At 42.6% G+C, this 20308-nt stretch overlaps 3 protein-coding genes across 3 annotated transcripts; 2 read left to right on the forward strand and 1 right to left on the reverse strand.

Annotated features, from left to right (window-relative positions):
- Window positions 1-782: 782 nt before the first annotated feature.
- LOC118416356 (tripartite motif-containing protein 3-like) lies at window positions 783-2678 on the reverse strand. Its single transcript, XM_035821449.1, has 2 exons — window positions 1769-2678; window positions 783-1213 (listed from the first exon to the last, which is right to left on the reverse strand). The coding sequence occupies exons 1-2, from the start codon at window positions 2676-2678 to the stop codon at window positions 783-785; spliced, it is 1341 nt and encodes a 446-aa protein (XP_035677342.1).
- A 1571-nt stretch (window positions 2679-4249) lies between these two features.
- On the forward strand, window positions 4250-13197 carry LOC118416357 (solute carrier family 49 member 4 homolog). Its single transcript, XM_035821450.1, has 12 exons — window positions 4250-4655; window positions 6444-6640; window positions 7850-7943; window positions 8514-8735; window positions 9004-9047; window positions 9236-9283; window positions 9754-9883; window positions 10429-10537; window positions 10971-11038; window positions 11363-11484; window positions 12013-12195; window positions 12692-13197. The coding sequence occupies exons 1-12, from the start codon at window positions 4513-4515 to the stop codon at window positions 12805-12807; spliced, it is 1476 nt and encodes a 491-aa protein (XP_035677343.1). The 5' UTR covers window positions 4250-4512; the 3' UTR covers window positions 12808-13197.
- Window positions 13198-15208: 2011 nt separating this feature from the next.
- On the forward strand, window positions 15209-17754 carry LOC118415853. The gene is made up of 3 exons (XM_035820711.1): window positions 15209-15486; window positions 16121-16214; window positions 16738-17754. The coding sequence occupies exons 1-3, from the start codon at window positions 15241-15243 to the stop codon at window positions 16902-16904; spliced, it is 507 nt and encodes a 168-aa protein (XP_035676604.1). The 5' UTR covers window positions 15209-15240; the 3' UTR covers window positions 16905-17754.
- Window positions 17755-20308: the final 2554 nt, after the last annotated feature.

Raw genomic sequence — 20308 nt, forward strand, 5'->3', positions numbered from 1 at the left:
AGGCTTTCCTTCAATGGCCGTATTTGGACACTCAATGAGAAACATCAACAATGATAGCGGTAATCATAATGAATTTTATTGCATATTCATGCCCCATTAAGGCTAAAAGCAGTAAATGTCACATGAACAGACAATGATAGGACAGCTATGCTTTAATTACATTTAAATTATATCATAATAAAACACGTGCATACGAATCTACAGAGATTTTCCATTATATTTTAATTAGGTAATCACAGTACATGTACATACATGGACAGTTCATTATGTGTGCATACTTTGTTGTATATATGGCAGTACAAGGGTATTACTATATCTTTGCACATTGATCATTCTAGAAGAAATTGTACTTTGTATTTTATATATACATGTTATTCTTATCATAAAATATACATTGTCTATCATCGGCAAAACCTACAAGATTTACATTTACGTGGGTGACCGGTGATTAATAGTTTATCCATAATTCGGCGATGTTAAACCATTTGATGTTAAACTGATTTGTTAAACCAGTGTCTGTCTAATTCATTCATATCCTTCAGACTGCTTCTGTCGAAAAAGTTGACATCATTTGGCGAAGGTATGAGGTCGTTGAACTCTAGTTACTATTACAATACTCAATGTATGTCAAAAATACTACAAATCAGTTTTCAGATTGACAGTGACATATAAAACATGAATCTTCAAACAGCCTGGATGATACCAACACAACTGTTACAATTTATTTTACATTGGCAACTTGTAAATGAAGTGTACGTTATTTTCCCCTAAATGGTGCAGCACTAAGCCTGTGTCCAGATTGATACACTGCAATCCACAATATCAGTCACCACCACATCTCCACCTGGTGACACAGCAACACCACAGGGGGTCTTCATACCGCTTACAATATTACACAGAAATCTGCCCCGACTGTCAAACATTTTCACACAGCCGTTGTCAGGAGGCGCTCGTCTACGTTCCAGATACATGTAGTCTGAGTAAGGCTTCTTGTCATAGTCAGCCACAATAATGTTTCCCATCCCATCAACACAAATGCCCCAAGGTCCTTTCAACTGACTCTCATCAGATCCTTCTCTCCCAAACTTGAACTTGAAGTTCCCCTCGCTATCCAAGACATGGACACAGAGATTGTTGCCATCAGTGACCAGAATATTCCCCTCCCCGTCCACAGTGACATTCAATGGATACCAAGGATATGGTGACCTATGACCTGAACAATATGTACCAACCTCTGAACCATCTTGATTGTACACCAGAAGTCGACCATCCCGATGAAAATTAGGGTCGTCTGTCACAATTACCTGTTCTGTCTCCTTGGTTACTGTTATGCCACGGTAGTAGCAGTTATTACCATGTGAAACATCTATTCTGGTCAAACGGGCGCCTTCCTTAGAAAACTGTATTACACGGTCCCAAGTCACCACCCACAGGTTGCCATCTTTATCTATAGCAACATCACGTGGTTCTACATGACTTGAGTTACTAGATTTCCCTGGCTTGAGTATTCGTATCTCTCTGATATGAACACCATCCATTGTGAACACCTCAATTTTACAGTCTTGCAAATCAGCAATGTATAACTCATTGTCTTGTGAGACAACTACTCCTCCCTGCTGTGGAGCCTTTCTCTCAATCCTGACTTTCCTCACCCACGGTTGTCCCACCCTGATTGGCCTGACATTTGGACTACTAACCTGTCCAGTATTTGTGTTTCTCAACTGAACCAAAGCCTGTTTGTCTGACATGGAGTTTGATGTTACCGTACCCAGTTCTATCAGTGCAGAAGATCTCTTCGGTTCAAAGTGACAATGTTTGATTTCACAGATTTCAGGAGTTTGAGTGTTCTCGAACTTTGCAAGTTCCTGTGCTAACTTCAAGCCCTGCGTGAGGGAGACTGTATCTTCTTGTTCCGCAAGCTTATCTGTATCTTCACAAACCCTGGACAGTTCAGTCAGCTGAGTCAGCACAATGTTCCTCTGTCCTGTCAAAGCTGTCATGTTATCATGATGACTCTTTTCCACAGTAGACAAGAGCCCATCTCTCTGTTCTTGCAACTTCTGTACTTGTACTTCAAAGGCTTTGTTTATCTCTTGTTGAGTTTGTGTCGTGTTGCCTGTCAGCCTTTGTTGTACATCTTGAATCTTTTTGAGGAATGCAGAAAAAGTTTCCATCTTCTGCCGTCCATTGTTGAGCTGTGACCTGATGTTAGCTCTTATCTTTCGTGCTGCCTGTTTTATCCCTGTGACTCTGTGCCCAGAATGAGCCTGCCCGATACACGCACTACAGACTGGCACCTCGCACTGCTGGCAAAACAGAATCACGCTTTCTGTTGGGTGGAATCCGCAAGTGTCCTTTTGTTCTCCTACCTGAGCTTTCTTGGAGAATTCCTCACACAGGTTGGCGACAAGATGGTTGTCAGGAAGTCCCTTTACCCCGGTAGAGGGCACAGACACAGGTTCGCGACATGTTGAGCACCTGAATGGTTGTTGCTGTCGATGTGACGTCCTTCTGCAATCCTGTAGCCATTGTTTATGTTGGCTCTCTAAGCATCTCAGACAGAAGCTGTGCTGGCATGGCAGTGCCTTGGGTTTTGTAAAAGGCTCAAAACAGATTCCACAGGAGAGAAAGTCCTCCAGGATTCTGTGTCTGTCGGTGATAGAAGGACCGGCCTCCATTTTCAGACTCTAGAAATGGAGCTCTAGTCAGTCACTCCACTATCAAAGTTCACTTTCTGTGTAACTTTGTTCCAGCATGTGACCAGTTCTGTTTGAAGTGTGAGCAATGTTTAGTTATTCTCTGCATTGTGAATAATGGACTTTGAAGCCAGAAATCGATGCAGTGCTTAATAATATGATTAGCCTCCATAGCAGGTTCTCTGGGCCATCTTTTTGCCTTTTTGTGCTCATAATAAACTTTTGCTGGCCGTCTCCTTTTGTATAGGCCAGCAGCACAATCGACCCAGTACAAAATAAAGTGGCTAGCAAAAGTGTATTATGAGCACAAAAAGACAAAAATGGCCCAGAGAGCCTGCTATGGAGGCTACTTCATAATAACATTTGTAGCTATCACTTTAAAACGATAGCAACAGAATTTGAACTACTGTGAATGTCTTTAACTAAGTTCTTTACGGTTGTAGTTTCCGCGAAGACGGCTTCGCCAGTTTCTCTATTACTGTGCTTTATATTTTCCATTGCTACTGGGATCTTCTCCCTACCGCGAAATTAAATCACCGCGAACATAAACTTTGAAATTATTTACATTATTTACGGTATATGGTACTTTGACTGTTCAAGCTATCGTTGTTTGGTGTTACAACTCAAACTGCTCCATGGGAGATTTCTTGTGCTTGTACAGGTTCATGTTCAAGACTATACAAATTTAAGGATTGACCTACTCGTGAGTCCATGAGTTTGAGCGTATTTACACTATTTATTTACAATATTTGATATGAAGATACACCTGCTATGGCCTTCTGAGGGTTATACGGGTACTCCGTGTACGATTAGGCAAGTTACATTCCAGGACGTGGGCCATGACAGGTTAAGGTCAGTGGTCAATAGTCTCTTATTTAGAAATTCCCTTTTTAATCATGATCATGTCTCATGAAGATTTCAATGTTTCAACGAACAGATAATGTCCTCGGCTTAATGAAATATATCACACACGCACACACACCCATACACGCACACACAGTCACACACACACACACACACACACATACTCACAAACACATACACATGCACACGCATACACACACTTACACACTCAGTTACGTACATAAGCACGCGCGCGCACACACACACACACACACAGACTCACGAACACACAAACCGCGCCGTAATGGTAACAAAAGTCCTTCCGTAGGCGTCTTGTGTTGTGATCCAATTGCTTAAGGCCTTTCGCATGATGACGTTACCTTACTCGGGAGCGCATAAACGCTGCCAGGTGCAAAGAGGCTCTTGCCCTGCCAATGGCGAAGTTACAAAAACATTTTTTCCATGAGAAAATAACGAGGCAATGTAGGCATATGTGGGAGGATTTTCATTTTAAGGTGGTGGGTGTCATCAAGGATATAGTTGCCATGTTGTTGTTTTTTTCTGTCGACCTTGGCAGGTCATGTGATACATGGATAGGCTCGAGCGGACCGGTTATACAACCTGTACTTTCAAGGTTCAAAGTGCAAAAGGTATTTGGGGTCAGCGTCCAGAAATTGTTTTTACCAGACAGTCAAAGGTCATAGAACATTTTCACAGCCTTTGGAACCATGTTCTGCCTTCAAAAAGATTCCCAGAGACTAGAGCGAGCTCGCCAGTTTATAGCCAGAAGACTACCGTCAGAAAAACACCAATAGCGATCTCACTAGTTTCAAGTCAGTAGAGTAGAGGTACAGACCAGGGAGAAGCTTTTGGCTCTAGCTGGAGCCGCTCTTCAGTTGATCGTCATTGTTGGCCTTGGTGGATGGTCCTGTGGTTTGTGCTTTAGAGTACAGGGTGTGACTTTGGGAATAACATGGCGGCGGCGTTGCTGCAAGAGGACGACTTTCCGGATGTGTCGGAGCCGCTTGTGAACAGTGAAGTTTTAGAGGATTCGGGAACAGACTCGGCCGGAATCAGCGCCCTGGGGTCTTTGAAAAGCCGCCGTCTGTACAGCAGGTACGTTTATAGGTATATGTGTTCTTCTTTGTTATTACCTTCGCCAAGAAGGTTATATTTTGGGTAGCGTTTGTGTGTGTGTGTGTGTGTATGTTTGTAGGAAAACACCATAACTCAAGAACGCATGAATGGATTGTATTGATATTTGGTATGTAGGTAGGTATTGATGAGACCTAGAAATGATTAGATTTTGGGCCTCCTAGCGGCTTGCTATGGTACTGCAGCAGAACTTCCGGGTTGGATATCTCGAGTTCTGAACATGCTGTGGCTATAATTTTTGAGTGGTAGACAGGTCTTGATGCCGAGAGTAAGTGGTATAGGTTTGGGCCCCCTAGCGGCTTGTTTTGGAACTGCAGGGCAGGTTTAGTGTCAGACTTTGAAAGGGAATAACTCAAGAAGGGGTTAACGGATTTTTATGATTTTTGGTATGTAGATAGCTTAAGTGATGCTTCATATAATGACATAATGATTATGCAAATTGGTATCTAATTTGCATAATTAATGAGGAAATCGTGTAAACACGCCCAGTTCCATTATAGGTCCATTGCAACATGTGACATTTGTAACTGAGAAACAGAAGAATATTGATAGATACATATTATGCAAAATAAAGACCAAATTTGCATAATTAATGAGAAAATGCTATAATGTCATTGTGGTAAATGACGGGAACTTCTTACTTGTAGCATTTGGAAGCTATGTACAGGTGAACATCATTGAACATCAATTATGCAAATGAGATCCTCATTTGCATAAATTATCAGAAAATGTGACATAAGCCTCCTTTCTTAACATATATTGCGCACGTCTCTTATTTAGTGAAGGAGATGATCAAGTTATATAATTAATGCAAATGAGAGCCTTATTTGCATAATTAATGACAAACACAATTGATAAGCAGTTGTAAAAGATCAAATCATTTGGCGAAGGTATTGGGTCGTGGAACTCTAGTTTTAGTCTCTTTCTCTGGGAGGGAAGTTCGGACTCATGTTCAAAACATGTCTTTGTGATGTATTTATTCATTGTCTATTCATACGTTTAAGTGTCACGAAGGTTAGACATACAAGTACACAAAATTAAAATACAATTCAATCTCTACAACTGAATAAAAATGTTTTTCTAGTTGTGTGTAATGAAATGTTCATTCTAGTGACGCTTAATAAGAGTGATAGATGTCACCCGAAACGTCGGGAAGTAAATTTCCTTTTTTTTCATCCAGTTGAGATTGAGTTGTATTTTAATATTTTTCATAATATACAAGTGGCAGTGGGAGCATGAATTGTGCACAGCTTGAGTACGTCGTCACTTTGTCTTTGTCCACTCTTTTGTATCATTTTATGTTTCTTTGAATTATAAAGAAGACGGTGGGTTGAGGATGTTATCGTTATAATCAAATCAACATGTCCTTACTTTATGTTTCTTTGAATATAAAAAGTCGGTGATACATCCTTGTGTTGCATAATGTAGAAGTGGCAGCTTGAACATGAATTATGCAAAATTGAGAGCGCCGTTACCTTGTCTATGTCCATTCATTTGTATTTATTTGATGAATAATAAGACTTTTTTTTTACACAACCGTTGCTTTAGTGTCACCGACGTTCCGGTGACCGTCTATCACCTTTCTCAGGGCAATTTTGACTGCATATGGTTTACATTGTACTGCAGCTCTAGGTGTTGCCGCTTACAGTTCAGACGCGGTCATTAATATTAATTTAAAGTATATGCAAACGTCTAAAGGAGTGTTATTTCTAACACGTTTTATTTGATGTTTCTTTGAACGATAACCAGACGGTGGTACATCCTGGCACTGTACTCCGTCCTGGCTGGCACGCAGGGGTCCCTGTGGAACACCTGGGGACCGATCTCCGACTCCGCCAAGTTCGTGTTCGGCTGGAGGAACTCCGACATCGCCCTGCTGACCAACTGGGGACCGATCGCCTACATGGTGCTGGCTGTGCCGTTCTCGTGGCTCATGGACGTCAAAGGTTGGCAGTTCGTTTTATACTCTTTCTTTCCTTCTGTCTTTCTTTCTTTGACTCTTCACAAGAAATAAAAGGAGCCAGAAGAGGTGAGGCAAACATGTGGATGGTTACGGTGCTGGCCGTGCCCTTCTCTTGGCTCATGGACGTCAAGGGTTGGCAGATTGTTTTGCTTTCTTTCTGTCTTTCTGGATTCTTTCTTTCTTTCCTTCTGTCCTTCTTTGAATTCTTCACAACAAATACTTGTAAGGGGGGAACATGTGGGTGGTCACCATTACATACTGCTGGCCGTACCCTTCTCGTGGCTGAGGTTGCCAGGATACTTGGATACTTTATTCGGCCCAGTAGCTATCATACATTAATTTGTAGGTTTGTCGGTTTGTTTTATAAAGATATTGTCTGTTGACGTAGATCTAGGGTCTTTGATGTAAAAGTGCATCACATGAATTGTCGAAGTTGTAAACAAACGCGCTAGAATTATATCGTCCTGTTGACCAATTGGGGACCGATAGCCTACATGGTGTTGGCCGTGCCGTTCTCGTGGCTGATGGACGTCAGAGGTTGTTTGTTTGTTTCTTTGAACATTTATTTATTCATGAGAAGCTTAAATCGGCCTGCAGGCCGCTTTTCATTAAGGTCATGAGGGAGGTAAGGGTCAGATAAAATATAACAGAGATACAGATTACATTGAGTCTTAATAAACCTATCAACATATTGGATACTTGGATACTTTAGCTATCATACATTAATTGATAGGTTTGTCGGTTTGCATAACGAAATGGCTGTCTGCTGACGTAGATGCAAAGTGCATCACATGAATTGTCGAAGTTGTAAACAAACGCGCTAGAATTATATCGTCCTGTTGACCAACTGGGGACCGATAGCATACATGGTGCTGGCCGTGCCGTTCTCCTGGCTCATTGACGTCAGAGGTTGGCGGTCTATTTTATGAAATGCCCTATTTTAACGAGACTGTTCAGAGCAAGGTCATTAGACCACTTAAAGGCAATGAACTAAGAAGTTGGATATAATTGTACAAGGAGATTGTGTTGGACATTTGTTTTGAAGGCTGATAAGTTGTAGACAGGAGGGAAACAGTTATCGACGAGAGAGTTCCATAATTTGGCTGACCTGGGAAAGAAACTGTTGCTGTAGAAGGACTTGGAAGCCAACTTGATATCCCTAAATTCGCTGTTTTCTTTATTAATTTTTCAGGGTTACGCCTGACGGTGATTCTGGCGGGATTCTGTGTGTTTGCCGGAGCGGGAATCAGATGTCTCACAGCCTTCAGTCTGCAGGCCGGGACCTGGTGAGTCAATACTGGCTGGACGAGGTTAAAAATATGCAGAATGTTACAGCGAAATACAGCATGGAAAGTCAGCTGGCATTGTCCAGATTTCCCCTTAACACAACGTTTCCACTGGAGGCCGTGACCAAAAATTTCACAGGTCACTCAGCAAATTTTGTAGATAAGAATCGATTTTTCACGTGTTGTGTGTTTTGTTGTCTTTTATATCATTTCATTCCATCTTGCATTATATTTCAATTTCAAAGTCACACAAATCCAATTTTAATCGCTGTCCGGCCAATTAGCGGTCGCCGTCTAAGATTTTTGTTGAGCAACCTGGTAGAACATGATGATGTTAACTCTCCAAAATTTGGCCAATGGTACTGCCTTCTGACACGTGACCAGTTTCCAAGCACAGTCACCTCACTGACGTCACGTGTCCGTTCGGTCACGTGATATTAGTATGTGGGTCATTACCACTGAAACCGGCCAAACTTTTTTGCGAATATTTTTGAGATCAGAAAGTTAAAGTATAGTCGTGGGACCTCATTAATGTTTATTATATCTACCTTTCTACCCCCCTCCCCTCAGGTTAATGAATATCGGTCAGCTGCTGAACGGCGCTGCCGGTCCCGTTGCCATGGCAGCACCGCCTGCACTATCCGCTGCCTGGTTTCCCCACGAACAGCGCACCACGGCGACTGCCATTGGTATTACAGTTGGGGCCATCCTGGGGGCAGGCAGCTTCCTGATTGGACCGCTTATTGTGACGCAAAAGCCAGACAACGTGACTCATCATCACAACATGACCGGGTAAGATTTCACTTCTTGTGTTTGACGTACATGATGCAGCTTTTGTATATTTGATGAACAGATCTACGTTTTACTGAACTTATTGACCTCACGAATCTAATATAAAGCTATTGCATGCGTGGATTCATATTTTGGCTGAGCTGGAAGAACATCCATCTAACAATAAACAGACTTTGATTCATATAACTCAACTTGGCAATAAATACATGTCTGTTTTACACACTACGACTTGAGATAAACTTACAGTTTTTTCTGGCGGTTCCTTCAGCACCTGGGATGAGCAAATGTGGATGTCCCAGGGGAACAGAACAAGTAAGATGCGATTCATAACATGCGACTAATATATAAGATGCGACCAATATGCGGCCAAATATGAGATGCGACCAATGATAAGGCTATATATTTGCTTTCCTGGTTCTTGCGCCAAGGAGTTTGTAGATTACGAGATATGTCAAGGAAGTCTCATTTTAATAGCAATCTTTTTTCATGTTTTCATTCAGCAGACTTTTCAACAGCGAAGAGTCAGATAATGCTACTGATGTATGTGGGTAAGTACGGACATGCCATACAAGCCATTTTCCGAGCAGTACGCAGCAACAGGAACTGTGGCTAATATGTCAAAGGTTAAGGTCCCTTAGATTTGCATAAGAAGTTCCAAATGTGTTTTGTTTATGTACCATGGTTACTGTGGAGGGGTAGGGGGGAGGCTCCACCTTTACATGTACATGCGCACGAACCGTGAACGTCAGCTTATTACATGTACTATAGCTTCAAGTTTTTACATCGAAATAGGGCAATAAATGCTTTGTTGTGAAATGCTCGTTTGCCCTGCGATATAGCACGCTCATACAAAAGTAAAGGTATCAATACAATCCCAGAACAACATAGAATTATGTACCACTGTCAACACCAGACAAAGCAAAGATCAGCACTTACCTTATTTACTCCTGTCCGAAAACAGTTACAATTTTGATCTGTAACTTGTGTTGCTATACACGGTATTTTCCCCACTGTACAGAGTTCGCCTGGACTGCTCTGATATTCCTGCTGATTCTAGCCTACTTCCCTGACAAGCCCCCCTCCCCACCGACCATTTCTGCCTCCAAAGATCGCCTGGCCTTCGGGTCAGGGGTCAAACAACTCCTCAGGTAGGTCACAGGGGGTCATTAGTGCACATAGGGTCGTAGGGTGTCAACTGATGGCTGCTTCCTGAACATATCCTGTCAGTCTGATAAAGCAACATGGCGGTTACGAAGTCAGAGAACAGAATTAGTTCAAAGCCATATGGAGTAATCTCCAAGCAGATCCTACGGTAGCATAAGATAGCATCAAAGCCGGAGAAGTGAAGCCGGCCTAGGAGTGTGTTTGGCTCCTCTGGCAGCTTTTGAAACTATCTTATGCTACCATAGGATCTGCTCTGAGATTAGCATGGAGCACATGCAACCTTCTAGGAAACTTGTAGAATAGAGTTTAGTGTAGCAGTCTGCCCTACGCCACTACCAGTCGAACATATATATCAAGTAGATATTTGATTGATTAATGTTAAAAGCATCAATGGTCAGATGAACTTGGTGTTTTGAAATGCACGTGCATGTGCTGTTTTGCTTGTATCTACCTCGTCGCTCTAATTGTACACGATGATGTAGATGACTTAAGCGATGAGATATAATAAAGGTTTTTCTTGTTGCCCCAGGAACGGGCGGTTCTGGCTGGTGTGCGTGTCCTATGGAATACTGAACGGCACCCTCAGCAGCTATGGCGGCCTGCTGGACGTTAACCTGTCCCCTCATAACATCACACAGGTAAGGAACATATAAATGTATCACATGTGTATGTAATTCTGCATGATCTCTCTCTATATATATCATATACATCTTGAATCCCGGAGAAAGATCTCCTCAAGAAAGATGTCTCCTCACCACACAGGTAGGACACACAGATGGGACATAATTCGATCGGCGCCTCTACGCAAAGTTTTTGTAACTTGATAGATGTTGACACTGGATTCTAATGTAATTATTTCTAACATCGATGATTGCGATAGTACGGATTTGATGCGATTCTTTGTACTTGGAATTTCTTGCGAAGGGAAATTAATCATGACTTTCTTACAATTGATATTCCCAGCCAAGACACTTTTGCGGAATATGTAACAGTTATGTCCATTTTCATATCATTTATAATCTCACGTTTATGGATTTTCTATTTCAAATTTGGAACCCTGTGCCCCTACAGGTTGAGGCGGGTTGGGTCGGGTTCTATGGCAGCATTGCAGGAGGCGTCTCTGGAATATTCGTGGGGAGGTGAGGATGTTTACTGTTTGGTACAAATGTTAATTTATTGACATTCTCAGAATGAAATCTGAGAGATTAGCATATCCTTTACATAAATACATGTAAGCTCTTGTATTTCCAAATAGATGATACCACAGAACAAGGCTATTTCCGACTGTTCTTCATGCCTAATTCATCGCCATCGATCGACATCCTTACACACGACGGGGTTATACCGGCCCTTGCGGGGTGACACACCCCTTCGATGGCTAATTACAAGACGGGGATGCGATAGGTCTCCTCAGTCAGATATATCTAATCACAATGTTGTTATTTTCATATCCTTTTGTTCAGATTTTCAGATATGCTGGGAGGACATTTCAAACTCACCATTCTAGTCATGACTGTCGGGTACATCGGCAGCCTCCTGTGGCTCATCTTAATGCTGTACCACAATATTGTCCCATTTAACACAGGTAAGTGGTCTTTCAGTTTATTATGATACGCAAGGTAACAGTTACGCCAAGTAATATTTACTTTTTTGATATGCAACTGGATAAAATTTCGAAACGTTGCAGTCACTGACGAAAGACAGTAGAAGCTGTGGAAGTGTCTGAAACGTCTGGCCGTTTCCAAATCGTTATCCAGTTGATTGTCAAGAGAGTAACTATTACTTGAATGCTAGTACAATGCTAAACCTTTTCCAACACAAAGGTATACACAAGCATATCAGATTATCAGTAACACGTGATCATGCGGATAATCGACCTCAGCAATTGGTCAAACGTGCCAGGATGGTTGTATACCTTTGTACTGTGTTGGAGAAGAAAGTTTTGTATTGTACTATGATTACTACCAACACAGGTTAGCTTCCATGATTATCATTTGAATGTTATAGAGAATGATAAGGCCAGTGCTGTGGCGTTACGTATCTCACAAGACTCTAAATATTTCACGGATGTATGAGGTACTGGTGTTTGATTTCTTGTTCTCCTTCCTTACAGCGAGCATGTACGCGTCGTTCCTGCTGCTCCAAGTATGCGCGCTGGGAAGCGAACCGCTGTTCTTCGAGCTGGGCGTGGAGTCCACCTACCCGACAGCGGAGGGCGTCACCACCTGCGTGTTGACATGGGTCAACAACTTCTTCGGGCTGCTGCTGCTACTCGTCATGATGATACCGCGAATAGGTGAGCGTTGTGTAGTAGTAGTCCACTGTGAATACTCTGTAGCTACAATCAGTCTGTCTTCAACTCTTCATCCTGTCCATCGCCAGCTTCCATAGCTCCCGAAGCTTTCTTTCTGACCACAAGGGTCCTAGTCCTCTGTCCTTGAGGTCTGCCCTCAGTAAGCCCAGCAGGTTCTTACAGTACTTCCTGAGTTATGTTGTTTATCCAGATACAAACATGCAAACTCTAAAAAAAAACAGACTTCTTTGCAAAGGTAATGATAAAGCAACGGCAATAGTCATTCGACCCCGATATGCGCCGGTTTGATTGATATTCTCGGGTGATGTGTGCACTGTTCCTGTGCATATGTAATGTAATGTCAACAATTCGTTTGATTAGCTTTTAAAAGAGCCCCTGTTAAAGAATTCCAATATTTCAATTGTTAAATCAATCTTTATTAATTCAAGCCAAGCCAATCGCAAGTGTCAAGATTCATCATGAAGTTTTCCGTCGCAAGGTACGGACTGGATGGGCTGGGCGACCCTGGGTTCCGGGGCTGCCGTCATCCCGCTGATGCTGCTGTTCCGGGAGAGGTATGGGAGATTGGCGGTGGACACGGGGAAACGGAAGTGACACGGAAGCTGTACGGATCAGAAAATCTACTGCAATCATGAACTGTGATGGGGGCATAACGTTTTGGACCGCATATCACGTTTGGGGCTGCATTCTTTTTACACTGCAGCAACAACATCTAGCTGCAGTACAAAGTAGAACCAGTCAGTATTGCCCAGAGGAAGGTGGTACGATAGACTGGCGGTGGACGCGGACAGAGGAAGGTGATGCAGTTTTAGAAAACCACTCTGCGGCACAGGGTAACCAATTCCACCGTAAGATGTCAACTGTATCTCTGTGTAACGTTTGGGACCATATTCGTTCCACTGCAGCAACGGTATAGCAAGAGTCAGCTGATTCCTGCAATGTTGATGACCAGTCACATTACTTTATAGGAATAAAGACTTGAAGTTATCATCCATATAGTATGGTTCTTTTAGCACAACCAGAAAATAACTTACTTCCGACGTTTCGGTGTCTGTCAGACACCATCATCAGGGTGGAATGACGGGAACTACTTCTTGCTGCTACTTATAGCCGATGTAGGTGGCGTGGCTCAGCTTGTATCCCCCCTCGTCTCTGTTCATGACTGGCACTGATTTTCTGATCGAAGCTGCTTCTTTAATCCATCGAGTTCTTCTGTTTTCCTCTCTGTCAATGACTCTTGCCCCCTCCCAGTCTATTACGCAATTGTTTTTATGAATATGGTCTGTGACTGCCGATTTGTTCTCTGTTTGTTCTGCTGCCTTCTTCTGAGATCTTGTGTATGCACTGCCTTTGCTGTTTTGTGCCTCCTTTTTGTGTTCTTCAAGTCTGGTGTTGAAAGTCCTGCCCGTCTCTCCAATGTACACCTTGTCACAACTTTTGCACGGAATCTTGTAGACACAGTCTGTTTTAGAGGAGTCTTCCAGTCTGTCCTTGGGATGCACCAACAAGTTTCTGAGCGTGGTCTTGGGCTTAACAGCCGTGGCAATGGCATGTTTTCTGAAGATCCTTTCAAGTGTCTCTGTAATGCCTTTGACATAAGGTATGATGGTAAGCTGAGCCACGTCTGGGATGGCATTCTTGCTGCTGCAACGCCACCTACATCGGCTATAAGTAGCAGCAAGAAGTAGTTCCCGTCATTCCACCCTGATGATGGTGTCTGACAGACACCGAAACGTCGGAAGTAAGTTATTTTCTGGTTGTGCTAAAAGAACCTTACTATATGAATAATTGCCAACCTGATGAAGTTATTCACGGATGTTGAAGTTATCATGTTCATGCGGTTTGGTCACCTTGAAACGAACATAGGGGAGGAACAAGTTTTGATGTGATTAAACGATTTACTACAAGTTGCCCTTTTTTTCGTCCATTTCTTCTTAATTCTATCCAATGTTAGTAAAATCCTGGAGGAGTCAGGGTTTGTGTACCTATTGCTTAACAGTGATCACAACACATCGTTGGCTCAGGCTGAAATAAAACAAAGACTGGAAGACACCTTTCTTCAAAACTTTTACTCAGAAATTAACTCCCCTGGTATTAAAGAAAACCAAGGGAATAAATTAAGAACCTACAGAAAATTCAAGTATACATATGAAAGAGAAACATACCTCGATATAACAAATTTTAGCTATCGCCGAGCCATGACTAAACGAAGGATCAGCGATCATCCTCTACAAATTGAAGCCGGTAGATACACCCGAACTCCTCCAAATGATAGATTATGTATGTTTTGTGATAAGAACTATAGGTATTATAGAAGACGAAGCGCACTTTCTTCTAGAATGCTCACTGTATAAAGATATACGCAATACCTTTGTTAATAGTACTACGCTTGCAAAACAGAAATATGCACAACTAACAAAAGAAGACTTTTTCAAATATATAATGACATCAGTTAACTATGATTTGATAGAAGAACTCTGTAAGTTCGTCTTCACATGTTTTAAGAAGAGGGAGGAAGCATGTAGAAATATAGTCGTAAGTAGAACATAGAATAGCTTACTTATCAGACTCTTTGTATGCGACTTACTGCATTTAGCCCTTGGAGGGCATGAATATGCAATAAACGTCATTGTCATTGTCATTGCCTTAATCATGTATTGGATTTTCAAACACCGGGACGGCCCATTCAATGCCGCTAATTTTGTGTACACAAAGCAATAAAGTCAACAGCATCACATTCAAAATAAATAGAAAACGAAATCTTGTAAAAAAATTATAATTAAAATTTCTTGGCACGAAGAAATTCCTTACTGAAGGAATTTCTTCTTCCATTTTGCCTTCTCTGCAACTGCCAACAAGTTTTGTCCTTTCCTTTGTACGATTACAGTTTGATTACTTTGTACAGTGTTACATGTTAAACTCCATGTACACATTAGCAAATATCCGGTACGATGCCAAAAACATGTTCATTCTCACGGCTTCCCATTGAAATACCCAGAAAGAAGATTTCACAGTCGCCAGAAAAACATGGCATCGCTGGTCAGTATTCTGTGCTCTGTTGTGCTGTCCGCCTGTTTGAGCGAGGCTGGGAGACCTTACCGACAGTTCCAAGAGGTCACTCAGACCACCAGGCCGACAACCCTTGAGCCAATCACCATAACAACAACAACCCCTGAGCCGTTTTGCATGCAGGACGGAGTGGCTTACCCGGTCGGCGCGTCTGTACCGATCTCTGATGCCTGCCATCGTAGATGCAAATGCTATTCCTTTGGGGTAAGTGAGACACCGGTCTGAAAAGGCACAATACCTTTGGAATAACTTATGATCTTTCCTTGTTCTAAATATTTACGAGGCCTTGGAAAAAAGTGTACATTTCAACCGAAATGATGCAACAAATACTGTATAACAATGTAAATCTGAACTAAAATGCATCAAAACACTGATATTTTTACCAACACACATATTCTTATCATACAGATATACATTGTACAAGGAACTGATATAAGGACATGTTTGCCAAAAATCTTTAACAGTTTCATCACTCAAATGGTAGATCAAAAGTGTTATGTCCTTTCCCAGCGGTACCGCTGGTCGACCAAAAAAGGCTGGGGTCGGCAGGTTTTTGGCTAGGGTCAGTTGGGTAACCGGAATATTTTTTCGTGGGCCTAACTATAGCTCGGACACAAACAAGGAAGCAAGAAGCATGCTGCTTCAGGAGACGTGAAATTCTTTGTTTTAAGTCGTTAAAAGCATATGTTATCGCGGCAAAATGATGATTACATAGTCTGACACACAAATAAAACCAACAGAATCTACTCTTGGATTTTAAATCAAACTTATGGTAGACTACTTGACTTGTAATCGCAGGTTTGTAACTTATTATTGTATTTGATATCTGCATGTACAGGTAATTTGCGAATGGTACTATGAGTCGTGGGGCCCGGACATGCCTTGCGTTGACGTCATCAGTTGTCCTAACAACTCCAGACTTTGTCCCAACGGTGAGAACAGACAGATGTGTACAGTATGTTTATAGATAAATGTACGGCTGCAATCATGTTCAAAAAGGAGATATTCACATTTATTCACAGGATCGGAGATGAAGCAACATCTCCTTAATCTTTTCCTAGGACGCTTATAAAATGTCTCACTTGGAACAGATATCAGTAAAGGATTCCAATAAAATGGTGTGTCAGCAAGCCCATTAATGCCTTACCTACCAACCTACCTAGTTCCTTGACCTCCAGGTCTTTGGGGGACATTATGGCCTATCATCTGTAAAAACGTATAGACGGGAAACCTATCAAGCTTACGGGCACATTTGACTCATTCGCTACGATCACGTGGCCAAGTTTATGGGCCATTGTACCTTGAAGAAGGGTGGAGATGGACCTGAAAATTGTTGGAAGAACATTCAAGTCTTTATAGAATGTTCTTTCCAAACACATTTGAATCATACTGCTCACACGCATGAAGTCATTTGATAAGCTAGTCGACTTACTCGATTACCTTTCTTTTCTGCAGGACCGAACTGCCACAATCCTAATGGAGGCGCTCCCATTCCAGACGGCCAGTCGGTGGTCGTGAACGGCCAGCAGTGCTACTGTCTTGTAACGGCGATAGGATACAACGGTGAAGGATATAGCAAAGAGGTGTTCTGTCCGGTCACCTCATGCGCACTGCAGGGCTAAAGCATTACGATCGGTCAATATGAAAACACAGAGGCAGCGGAAAGGCTATAATCTAAAGGCTATAAGTCGTTGTTACTGCCGTGTGAAGCAAAATTACATTACGATACTGTTGTAAGCAATTGCAACGGGATAATCTACTATAAGTTTCTTTACCATCTGTTTAGGGATTTTACTCTACTGCGACAGCTGTTCTGTACACTAGACAACACATGACCAAATATCTGCTTGGAGATAAGCTAATTGCCAAACCCGAAACCACATGGCCTGTTCCAAAATTACCAGGGATATAGAAGTGATTTCTGAAATTATTATATCGAATATAAAAACAGCACCCGCGAAAAAAAACAAAGTACATCATCGCCCAACTGAGTGCAGACGACATGCCAAACTACATGCGAATGCGGCAAAGAAACAGATGTGAACTCCCATCACATTCACCAACGACAATACTCCATTCGTCACAGAGTAACCACAGTAGCCATGCTAGGTGTCTTCACCGTTGTTTTGGGTGTTGGCTAGGGTCATGTCTGTTGTCATACTGTGGGTCCTTCTCTGGTCCCCATGGCACCAGACGGCTTAACAGAACGGGGCTACCATTCATATTTCATCAGATGTTAAGTAGAGACAGTATGTCCAAACCTCGAAGCGAAAACGCTCGCTGCAGTTCCAAACGAGTTGCTAGGTGGCACATTAATTCCCCGTCCCTATACCCATACCCTACTGAAAAAGATTATGAACGTGGCGCTTGCAGAAAGTTTGACCTCCAACTTTGAAACTATGCTGCAGTACCGTAACTCACAGCTAGGAGACTAATTATCGAACTTTACCTTTGTTTTCCTGATCCCTACCAATATCATCAGCATCCATCAACGGCTTCTCGAGTCATGCTGATAACAGACACACACAGCTCACTGCAGTACCGACAGGAATTGCCAGGTGAATGAAATTTCAAACTTGTCCTTTCTTTCCGTAACCGCCACTCACCTATCAACTTTCATTAAGATTCATTGACAGCTTCTTGAGTTATGTTGCCCACAAACAAACGCACTAAAATTCACAGCCCGTTACAGTACAGTACGACAACCATTATTCAAATACCAAATATCATGAAAGTCCATCCACAGGTTCCCGAATTATGCTCTTGACCTGCATACAGACCCAAACAATGGCATAACCGAAAATATAAACTTCTTGACGAAGGTAATGAATCTCGGGATATATATGAAAAGTTTTTGTTCTGAACGGTGTTGTCATGTTACACCTGCAGATTTTTGTGCCAATGTTTTCAATGTATGCGAAATTCTAGATATTTTAGGATTGATACTGTTATGGCCTTTTGATAATAAAACCTCACCGGTCATGTGCCTTTATTACAGTAACAGAAGATCGGGCCTGTGTTCAAGTTTTGCATTATAAGTATTCGTGCATCTTCATATGTAGAGAGAATACATTATAAGTTCTTGATTCAACACGTCATACAATGTATAGTCATGATAGTCAGACAGTTCTCTTCATAATACAGTACTGTAACCCCAAACGCTTGAGTGGCTCCACGACCCTTGTTTATCGGTGAACTCTAAGTAAATAAAAAAATAAATGGGTTAGATGCAGTGCTAAGGCAATGGGGTAGCTGGGGAGAAAACAGAACCAAATGTTCGGGGTTCGCGGCGAAGCGGTTATCATCTGCAAATACTGTAGTATGCCGCTGTTATAAATCGATTTCCCCATGTTGTTGCCGTAAGACACACAAAACTATGTTGATGTTTGGTCGAACTGTCTTCATCAGGCGCTAACTTACAGAGCCAGCTCAGTGACTAATTCCAAAACCTTATATTTGAATGTTTCTCCCAAATCTTATACCGTGTAACACCGTTACCTTCCGGTTTGTCCCTTCCTTATTATGATTACGTCTTACATGTACGAACTCCATGTGCACCTTATTAGAACTGCGTGCAAATATCCGGTGTGGAGTCAACCACATGCTCATTCCCACCGCCCCCCAAACCCTTCACATAACCCCGTTCACAAATACTCAGAGCACAGTCATCAGATATCATGGCGTCACCAGCTGTCGGTGTTCTGTGCGCTGTTCTGCTCTTCGCCTGTCAGTGCGACGCTGCCAGACCGTACCACCAGTTCGAAGCTGTTCGAACCGGTCCGACCCATTGCTACCACAACGGGGTGCAATACGGACACTATGAAACTATCCCTGGATACAGCGACGACCCCTGCGACCACTGCTACTGCGACGTCTCGGGCTTGGGAGCCGTAAGTGGTTAGGACATCCGCCTGGAAAGGCAAAATACATTTGGATTTTCTTTCCAGCAATCAATCCTTGTCATTCATCTTTGTGAATATGTAACGCAAGATAGCCAGGATGTTTTACAGACGACGTGAAAATGTATTTCGCAGTAGACACTGTTTTCTCATATAATACAAGTTGCTGAACAATCAATATTCGAAGTTATCATATTATGATACACGCCAAAATGATAAGTCCATAGTTTGAAGCCCAGAGAAATTGTATATCTCTCTCTCTTTCTCGCTCTTTCTCTCTCTCTCTCTCTCCCCCCCTCACTGTTGTAATGAACACGGTTTTTGCGATATAAACATGTTTGTAGTATAAACAATATATACGAATGCGGTATGACGCAGTATTGTAGTGTATAACGGCTGAACGCTGCATTTGACTGTTGTTGTCTGCTCACATTTCAATGTTGCACAGATAACTTGCGGGCCAGCCGGACCCGGCTGTGACCCAGCGCCTTGCTTTGATGCCGTGCACGTCCCGAACCAGTGCTGCCCGATCTGTCCTAACGGTGAGAACAGCTAACACGTTATAAATCTGCCTGTCTACTATATAGATCAACGTACAAAGAGCTGTTGGCGCCATATTGGTAGGTTACTAGATCCAACATGGCGGCTGGTGACGCTGTGTAGGTGAACGACCCGTACGATTCATACTGCCAACGGTTCGATCACTCGAATGTGTATAGAAATATGTACAGGGTTTGAAACCATGTCTAGTTCATTGTTGGATGACGTTACAGACAATAAGGAAAAACGTCCTGAGCTACTTCAGCCGGGTCAAAGTCAGGGCTACGGTGACACTGTACACTTGGGCATACGTCGCCGTGGTATTTTTTAAACGCCTTTCTTGTTAGAACTTCTTTTAGCCAAGAAAGACGTCCAGTTTCCTCTCCTACAGGTCACAACTGCCAGGATGTTCTCTCCGGTCAGATCATTCCTGTGGGGCAGACGGTGGAGGTAAACGGTGCTCAGTGTCACTGTCCGGCCGGAGCCGCTGGCTGGCAGATCATGTGCCCTACCACCCCTCGCCCAACCTCCACCACCACTTACCCCACCAACACCATCACCTCCACCCTGGGCCTGCCCCATCATTA

This window comes from Branchiostoma floridae, chromosome 5 (genome assembly GCF_000003815.2).
Source record: "Branchiostoma floridae strain S238N-H82 chromosome 5, Bfl_VNyyK, whole genome shotgun sequence".
NCBI lineage: Eukaryota > Metazoa > Chordata > Leptocardii > Amphioxiformes > Branchiostomatidae > Branchiostoma > Branchiostoma floridae.